Consider the following 10,390-nt stretch of genomic DNA (forward strand, 5'->3'; position numbering starts at 1 on the left):
ACCGAGATAGTCGTCTTGGGTTTATGTTTTTATGCTGAGAAGGTCACCAGCCTTTAGTAGCATTGTAGTAGATGGGAGTTCATGTGATCCGATTTGTTAATACCCGGCCGTCCTCTGGAGTGCAAATTACAGTAATATCTCGAAATATTACTTTTCGTAGCCTATGAGGCCGTTATTTAAGTACTTTGAATCTCTCCTTTCCTTCTATGAAAATTCTTGTCCTATTCGATTTTATCCTATCCAATTATATCTTACAATCCCTTCCACTCTCTGCTGACTTCCTCCCCTCTCAACCCTTTCTACTTTCTCAACCCCGTTCTCCCAACTTCCCTTATCCTCCCTATATTGCCCCACTCTACTTCCCCTTTCCCGTCATACTACCCCTCACACTCTACTCTTACTTCCGCACAGTCGCCACCCTTACTTACTTATACCTAAGTAACTTACTTGTACCTATTTACGATTCCCACCATTCTTTTCACCCGCTCCGATATTTCCCTACATACCTTCTATCCCCTCCTTAATTCCCCTTTTTTCCCTTTCCATCACAATAGTAAAAGACCAATGGTAGTTCAAGGAGTTTACATATAAATAAGTACTTCTAAACGGTTTGTGAACAAATTCGATTTCAGAGATGATAGTGCACTATGAGTCGAAGGTGGCAATGAGCTCAAAAGAGATGTGCCTTACACTCTAAAAGAGTATTTCAATTTTGAAGACCTGGAAATTGGCAAAGAGAATGACTCATTATGCCTTCTACTGAGTCAAGCTTTCTCCTCATTAAGGAACTTTATAGGATCTTATAAGGGTTGCTGGGAGTCGTAGTTTTAGTAACAGAGTGGAAAATAAAATGAGTTTCTCTTCCAATCAGAAGCATGATAATGTTTAAATTAGATTATAATTGCTGTAATGTATACATCGTCATATGAGACGATTATGGATCCAATAGGTTTTCATTTTTTTGGACGGCTATACTAGGCTTTTCGAAACTTTGCACTCCTATAATCTGCAACCAAATGTTTTTTCTACAAATACTTGGGTATTATTAAAAAAAGCATCATATATAAGAACAATTTTTACATACCTATATGAACAAACAAGAATTTTTATTTACAATTGCCCCATCGGGAGTGTAAATTTTAATCAAACTTTCATTACTAAAAACTTCGAAGCATAATTTAAAAAAATTAAAAATGCAGAATATCTACAGAAGACTCTTAAGAATAAATATATATAATACGAAAAATGTGGTACATTTCCTGATTTTTTGAGAAGCCGCAATCGAAAAAACTTTGAAACTTTGATCCATAATCACCCCCCTTGACGATATTTGTATTTTTTAATTGACATCAGCATCATCAATCGCGCGTTACGCGCGCTTTAATTTTTTCGATATGGGAACACAAATAATATATAATGCAGAATACAAATTTACGATAAACATTTATTTTCAAGCTTTTGTTTGAAAGCTATATAAATTTACCCAAGATTTTAAAAAAATTCAATAATATTTTTGAACCATTCAGATTTGTCTAGTCCAAATTTCAACAAAAATTTAATTTCCAAAAAGACGAATTTTCAAGAAAATAGTTGAAATATTAATCAAAAAAGATTTTTCAGTCAATAAAATTTTTAAACAAATAATAAAGCCTGTAATTAAAAAATAAATTAAATTCTTTAAATACTTTTTTCAATTTATATATTGACTTGAATTAAAATAAATTATAAATGAAAATTTACTGACAAGCAGTTGAATTTGCAAGTAAATCGATAATATTAGTCTACCATATTAAATATTAATGGAAACTTACCAATTGTATTCTAATGTATTCTATAATTAAAAGTAAATTGTGTCATTTTATTTTGATAAACCGCAGTGAATTTTCCTTGTTCCAGTATTGGCTTCTTTGTATTCCACTAAAGGAGGTACCCCAAAATTCGTGTCCCAATAATGGACAATCTGACTAGCTTAAAAAATATCGATTTATATCAATTAACTATAAAATTAATAATGCATTTTTTGTTCTTATGTATCTAATAATGTCTTAGCCACTTATTATAACGGTTTTTGTACCATAAATTCTAATTCAATATTTTAAAATTGTGTTTATGTTGGTTAGGTTTTCGTAACTGGTCCAGTAATGGTCAGTTTACCTTAGTCGAATCCTATAACTTTACTTGAACATTCTAATTTTCAATTAAATAATTGCACTCCTAACAAAAAAAAAAAACGTTTCTGTCAAAAGAGATGAATTTTTTAACTGAAAATACCAGTTTTCAAATAATTGTTACATTTTTAACAAACAAAAAATGTGTTGTTCAAGAAAAAAAACATTTAAACAAAATTATAATTTGAGGGCAGAAATAAGACTTAATATAAAGAATTTCGCAATCTATTATCTAGAAACTTAATAATATTCTTTGTATCGATTTAGCAACTGAATAGATAAAAAGTAAATAAAGATTTTTAAAAAGTTGGATTTTTCCGTCCTATGTTTAAAAAATGTGCTCTTCCAGCTCTTCAAAAATAATACACATAATTGAGATTTTACCCCAAAAAAATGTTCATTTGAAATCAAAAACAGTTAAATTTATCCAAAAATAGAAGTTTCTAACTAAATATGTAGTTTAATCCTTAAACAAGAAAAAAAATCTTTTAAATTCCAAAGAATCAACCTTTCAGATGAAATTTGTAGAAAACTGTTCGATTTTCTACCAAAGAGACAAATTTTTAACGAAATAAATGAATTTGTACTGAAATAGTTAGATTTTCAACGAAAAAGATTTATTTTGAACTAAAGAGATGATGAATTTTCGACAATAAAAATTAATCTTGAACAAAGTAGTTCATCCTTGAACTAAATCGTTAAAATTTTAATCAAAATATATGTATTTTTAACCATAAACAATAATTTCCAATCAAGAAGATTTTTTGTTGTAAAAAAAAAACGAATTTTCAACGAAATAATTATTCTTCACAAAAAGGGAAATTTCAAACTAAAATAAATTATGAATCTTCAACCAAAAGGTTGAGTTTTTAGCAAGGTAGTTTAAATTTTAACCAAGTAATTGAACTTTTAACCAATCAATATGAATTTTCAATGAAAAGTGTAATAGTTGATATTTCAATCTAAAAATATTTTAAGGTTCAATGATATATATGTAGTTGAGTTCATTTAAAAATACCAACAAATTTTTCTATAATTTTTAAACAAAAAGACATATTTCTAACCAACAAGATTAATTTTCTAAAACAGATGAAATTTTGAACAAAATGTATAAATTTCCAACAAAAAGTTACAGTTTTAACCAAAAAGATCAATCTTGGGATAAATACATAATGAATCTTCAACAGCAAAAAATGAATTTCTAACAAAGAAGTTTAACTTCTAACAAAGTAGTTAAATTTTAACAAAAAAGATTATTTTCCGACCAAAACATATTAGTTTTCAACCTGTAGAAGAATTTCCAATCATGAAGATTAATTTCATCTATAAATGGTAGTATGCTATAAGAGCTTAGCCCACAAATTTCTAAAAATGAGATTATTGGCGCAAAAAATGTAAAAAATTGTAATGCACATCATGACGGAACGATTGTATCATAATCTAATTTTTCTATCGGCAACATGCATAAAGAAAAACAGCTGATGACGCCTGAAATGTTTTGGAGCGGAAAATAAATAATCTCTTTAAAAAAAAATTGAAAATAGGATTCTTTATCATGCTTCAAAATTTTTTTATTACGTGTAAACGTGCACCTCACACCACAAATTTTTCATCTGTTTTCTCGATTCCCAATACTATTCTTTATTTAAAATGTTAATTATTACTTTAGCAAATCAATAGAGTTTTAACAGAATAGAGATTTATAAACTATGCGAGGGAGTAGGGTAGATGTACCGTTTGTGGCCACTTTAAGCAATTTCGTATCTCTCATCAAGAATTAAATTAACCTAAATCAAATAATTCATAACGAGGTATGAATTAATAACATTATTAGTGTATCAATAATTGAATTATTAAAATTTCAAATCATTGAACCTTACTTTATTATAAAAATTGATAATATTCAATCTTACTCCCTGTTTCACCAGTAGTGGCCATGGATGTACCAGTAGTGGCCATTGGTTGCACCACTTTTGGCCATAGTAAGAAATTTTTTGTTGTTCGAGTGAATTTTATTAATATTGACTCAATTAATTATCAATATATAAATTTATTTTTAATTTGATTAAACAAAATACAATAAAATTCATTGGATAACTTTATCACTGGAAGGAAGAAATGCAATAGCGGTACCATTTTTAATTGATTCCAAGGATTTTTTTAATCAGCTTCTGAATACGTGAAAAATGTATAATTGAAATTTTTTTTCGATAATTTTATCAATAATAACTGAATAATATACGTGTGAATAATCTAACATATTAAATCAATAAGTACTATGGCCAAAACTGGAAAACGTATGCACCACCGGGGTGTTCTGCAGATTCTTGTAAGAAATAATTAAAATCGGCGAGGTACAACACGCGTCCAGATTATGTTTTCCATTATTTCTTAAACTATTCTTTTAACGAGTATAGAAAAGAGTTCACAGCGTTGCCAACATATAAAAAAACCCTATAAATATACTACATACACTATAGTAAAAACTAAATATTTAAAATTTACTTATAAATCTCAAAGTGGCCACAAACGATACAGTGGCCATAAACGGTACATCTACCTTATGTTTTGTTCATTAGAGACCTTGAATTATATGAATTTAACGTGAATAATTTTTTTAATGATTCTGAAACTTTGTATCTAAATTATGAGCCTGTAATTGAATTTATGTTAGGCCTAAGTAAATAAAAACACAAACTCAAATAGATAATAATAAACTTTAATTTTTTCTAAAGTTCAAAATTGGATTTTTATCATGGTCAAAATTTGAGAAAAAGTGCCTCTCGAGCGAAAAAAACCTTTGTTTCGATTCATTAACTTAATAGGTAGATATTATATATATTTTCACATTTTTTGAAATTTATTATTTTATTTAATTTACATTTTTTATTCTATTGTTATTTTTATATTACATAAAATATTTGTCATAAAATTTTTCAGTGTTCAATTCAGCACCGACTTATATGAAAAGGTCTCTACTAATTTAAAAAAAAAACTAAAAATTCGATTTTCAGGATGTTTTCTGTCTCTCCTGAAAAATTGTGAAAATGTAGGTTAGAGATCATTCACAAATTACGTAACGCGTTTTTATTTTTTTCATGTCGCTGTATCACTGCTCATTTCACGGAAATTATATTCTAATCTTTATTCAAACAAAAGAAAAATGCGTTACGAAATTTGTAAATGATCCCTTAGGCCCTTATACCATGAAACCTTTCATATGCAAGTTAGGTAAATCTTACTCACTGTCTAAGTCCACCAAGATCGCTTCACTAGCCACGTCCAGACTTCGAGTTAGGCACTTTCGCAACTGTACGGAGGTTCCGGCATGGTAATCTCCAAGGTCTTGAAGAGCCGTCTCCATCACCACAGGGATCTTCTCGATTCCGGCACTCACCGCCTCGTTGCAGACAATCATCGTTACCATGCTTGCTCTAAAAGTTAGAAAGCACCTTCTGAATATCAAAGCTGGCCTTTACCCTCTAAAAGTTATCCTTCCTTTTGGCAAAACGTAAACCAAAAATTAGGAAAAGACTGCGTTACTTAGATATTAAAACTTAGTCCATTTATTTCTTAATTCTATTATAATATAGTGATGTAATGGACTGATTTGTTACTTACCTTCGTAACTTTCAAAATTAATACGATCCTATTCTATCTTTATATAATTTTATTACTCTTTATCCTAATCTATTACCTTCCATTTCTATTTCGTTTTTCCTTATGTATTCTGTCCGAGTTATTCCTTTAATATTTCCATTCTTTTCTTTCACATTTCATCATTTTTATTTTATTCCTCTACCTTCTTCTATTACTGTAAATATCTTTCTATCCTTAATAAAATAATTATTTGCTTTTCTGCTCCGTTCTATCACGTTCTCACTTTATTTTTTATAAATTTATCACTGTCTTTTATGTTTTATCCTTTAATCATATTCCCTGTTCCAACAATACTTTTAATTCCTATTCTGTTTTATCCTTATTTATTATTTTTCTCCTACTCCTCGTTTAAAGACCATACTCATCTGTTATACTAAGGTTCATCCTGGATTATTTATTAGTAGTTTTATTTATGATTGTTCTTTTATATAAGCATATTCAAGTGATGTTACCAATCAATTTACAAATTACCCTATTTATTTTTTCCCAGCGATAATATGTCTAATTTAGAAGTTGAGTATATGTATATGTAATAAGTTATATTGTCTTATAAAGTCATACTGAATCATTGAGGAAACAGATTTCACTAGAGAATAGACGCTTAACCGGTCATAGACTACCATATTTAACTTGGCGCTAACATAACTAAACGTATAACGGGTAAGGGTAACTTTAGAGTTTCTTACCCCATGATTAACATGAAGATACTCAGAAGGAACGATAGGGCTCCAGGATGACGGGGCGGTTTATAATCTTGTTTGGTTGGGCGACATGCAAGCCAAACTTCGGTGCTGGGGGTTACGAACATCAACAAGCCGCAAATTCCTATCAAACTTATGAATGCGGCTTCCATATGTAATGACTGTCGATAAAAACATAATAGTCATTTGAATATTTTCAATAGGATTAAACATTAAACTAGTTGAGCTCTACATTTCAAATGGGTTAGTTGCATACCTTCAAGCATATTTTTCCCCCAGTAAAATTAAAAGAACACTAAAAATTAAATATAATTATTTGAGGAAAAAAAAAATAATAATTTTGAATATTTTTTTTATTTTTAAAAAGCGTACTTTTTATATTTTTTGCTGGAAAATGAGGCATTCTGATTGGGCCAGAATCGAGAGTAAACATCATTCTTATTCGCGCAGTTCATGTTGGAATCAATATGACCGCTAATTACTGGAGTAAACATTATCTATTTTTATGTTTGTCATTGAAGTTTGTTCATAACGTATAAAGAAGGCCGCAAAAAGGTCAGTTCGAATGTGTCAAAAGGCGACATGTGGATGGTTACAAACTTGTTCACTAGCTTTTAGCTGGACAATTCGTGCATCAATGAAGTCACTGCATACCATTATTTTGATTGGTTCGGCGTTTTGTAAAATGCGACGCTTCAAAGTTGTTTGAAAAGGATTTATTGATACTTTAATATTATATTTCTTCCGCAAAAGTTAAGCATTCAAAATTTTTTCATAAATAGTATAATTATTTAGAATCTTATGCGGAATTTAAAAAATATTTGACGTAAAGCGGGTATGGCTTTGTCGTTTTCTCGGCGTGGTTTGCTGCAACAAGTAGAGTATCGTTGGTGGTGGGGTACTTTACCGGCCTAGGCCAATATAGTGCACTTTACCATCCGCGGGAAATGCGCGCATGCGCGTTCCTTACTTCGACCCACGCGCACTGTTTTGCGCGGTAAATGTCACTTTAAACTAATCTCAAACCTCAGACGTAATGTAATTATAAAATTCGAAAACTATACTCTTAATTATTACATAAAATATCGTGAGTACCGATGCAGCGAAGTCTTTTTATGGTTTCGTATGTTTGCAAAAACTCAAGCTCGATCGTCAAAAGACCACAGAAAAAACTAAGAATAAAATTTGTTGCAGGAAATTTTTTAAAGCGATAGAGTTTTGTTTAGCTAACTTCGCGTCTTTCAGAAAGCATGTTTTTGTTATGGAAAAACAAAAGAAAGTTTAACCGATATTTGTGTAAAGTTTATCCTGTGAAGTTAATTTTTGTTTCAGAGAATCTTTCGTCGGAAATCGATGTAAAGTTTATCTTCTGTTTTTTCTGTGACTATAGTTTTCAGGCTTGTTGCACAATATACTATTATCTTAGAGCGTATTCGGTTATCCTGCACTGGTGCAGTCCGATTTGCAGCAAAGCAGGTGAGAGTGAGCAGGAAGAATTAAGGAGCGATCGGAGTGCTCTTGGAGTACACCAGTGCAGGATAAACGAATACGCTATTAAATGCATGCAACAACCCCATTGTACACTATAATAATTTTAACCTCTTGCATTAAATTCCTTTGGTGTACAATTTCGCTCATAAGACAACACACAATGCCTTTTTATCACATTAATAAAACAAAAAATTCTACTCACTTGAGAAACCAGCCTCGATGCATTTATTCTGCTATCCACGGCATCCTTCAGTATATCTGTTTCAATAGTTATTGTACAGTTTTGACACATAGGCAGCACAACAAAATTTGAGATCAATAATAACTTTACTTATATTGTACTTTAAAAAAACTGAGATACGCGCACTTATTCACTATTTCTTATTTTCGTTACTTAATTTTCAAATTAAAATAGAATCTTTCATTGAAAGTTCTAGAAAAGAAAATCAGCAAAGACAAATTAGCTTTCAGAAATCTGTAGCTTTTATTTATGTATAATATTTTATCCTGTAGGAATTGAAAGTAAAGAAAAAATGATTTAAAACTTCAATTTTAAAGACGCATTGACTGAACAATCTTAAGTTTTGATAATTGAGCGTGCGGATTGCGCAAATACCTTAGCGCTCGGACTCAGGCTGCCTATTAGGCAAGAGGGGGGATAATGCGTAGCTACGGGCCGAGTTAATTGGACAAATAATTTTGAAACTGCCGTCATGACCAAACTAGGCTGGCTGAATCCAAGCGCTAAGGTCGTTGTGCGATCCGTCCGGTCAATTTTGAAGATCAAAAGTCACGTTTTCAATTTTAAATCTTACAAATTAAAAAAATTTTATCAGTTTGATCATTTAGAAAATCTAAAATGATAAAATTTTCCATTCGTGATGTTCCAAATTGAAGGAATTTGGAATTTAAAGCATCATAATTACAGGATTTCTCATTTTCAATCTTACAAATTGAAAAAATTTGCAATTACATTACACAAATTTCAGAATTTCTAATCTGTAATTAAAAACTTAAAAACTCTAAAAATTTAAAGATTTACAATTAAAAATTCTTCAATTTTAAAGACTATCAGTACAAAAATCTTTCATTCTTAAATCCTCTTTAAATTTTGAATCAGTTTGATTATTTGGAAAATCTGAAGTAATTAATTTTTATTTTAAATTTTCTAAATTAAAGACTCACTGATTTTAAGGATGTTTAAAAAAATGTGTAAGCGTGGATAATCTTCAAGATCAATTATAAATCTTCCGAATTGAAGAAACTTTTGAATTAAATCAGCAAAACTACAAAATTTTGAATCATAAATGTTCAAAATTAAAAAATCTTTAATTTTAAAGATGTATTAATACAAATTCTTTGATTTGGATTATTTTGACGACCGAAAATAAGGCTTTTAATTTCAAGTCTTCTAAATTGATGAGATTTCAAATGCAAATGATAAAAAACTACAGAATTAATAATTGTAGATTTTCAAAATGAAAAAATCAATGTTAAGAGATTAAAATTAAAATTTCTTTAATTTTGAAGAGTTAAATCTAAAATTGTTGAATTTTGAAAACACGGAATTGCAATGTCTCAAATTCTGAAGTTTTATATTTCAAAGACACGTAATGTGGAACGTTTTCTTTAAAATGGACCTATTTTGAGACTGAAAATGGATAATTCTTGAAGTTTACTATTTGCAGTGTTCTAAATTGACGGAATTAAAATTTATGCCATTTTTAATCGTCACAATTGAAAATATAATCGTTAAAATTTGAAGATTTACAGTTGAAAAAAATTCATTTGTGAAGATTCAAAACTTAAGATTTTCTGAATTTTGAATCTTCCATCTTGAAGAAGTTTCGAATGGAAAACATAAAAATTACAAAATTTCTAATTGTATTAGTAAAAAGTACAAAATTTTGTATGTTAAAGATTACAATTCAAATGTCTACAATTTTCAAGCATTACAATTAAAGCATCTTCAATTTTAAAGACGCATGAATACAAATTTTTCAATTTTGATGATTTTCAAAGTAAAAAGTGAAGTTTCCAATTCTAAATGTTTCAAATTAAAGACATTCAAAATGTAAAATTGTAAAGTTATAAAATTCGGGAAATAAAAAAAGTAAGATTTTTATCATTTTTAATCGTTAGATTTCAGAATTAAAAAGTCCTAAAGTTTACAAGTATAAAATTTTAATTTCTATCATTTTTAAGATTTATAATTGAATATTTTTTAATTTTAAGGATTTGCAATTTAAATATCTTTACTTTTAAAGATGATAAATACCAGGTGTATACATATGAAACCGGTATTTTTTCAAGAAAAAAACACATTTATTTCAAGAGAATGATAACAAATATTTTATTCAAAGTATGCGC

The 10,390-nt window shown here is 29.2% G+C and overlaps 1 protein-coding gene across 1 annotated transcript in view; it reads right to left on the reverse strand.

Moving 5' to 3' along the window:
• LOC117174770 (prominin-1-A) overlaps nt 1-10,390 on the reverse strand; it is a 58,564-nt gene that overhangs the window by 46,219 nt on the left and 1,955 nt on the right. Inside the window, exons 3-5 of the mRNA XM_033364125.1 lie at nt 8,223-8,278; nt 6,515-6,690; nt 5,415-5,602 (exon numbers count right to left, since the gene is read on the reverse strand). Coding sequence (XP_033220016.1) covers nt 5,415-5,602; nt 6,515-6,690; nt 8,223-8,278 — 420 coding nt within the window. The remainder of the gene's footprint in view (nt 1-5,414; nt 5,603-6,514; nt 6,691-8,222; nt 8,279-10,390) is intronic.

This window comes from Belonocnema kinseyi, chromosome 6, assembly GCF_010883055.1.
Source record: "Belonocnema kinseyi isolate 2016_QV_RU_SX_M_011 chromosome 6, B_treatae_v1, whole genome shotgun sequence".
Classification (NCBI taxonomy): domain Eukaryota; kingdom Metazoa; phylum Arthropoda; class Insecta; order Hymenoptera; family Cynipidae; genus Belonocnema; species Belonocnema kinseyi.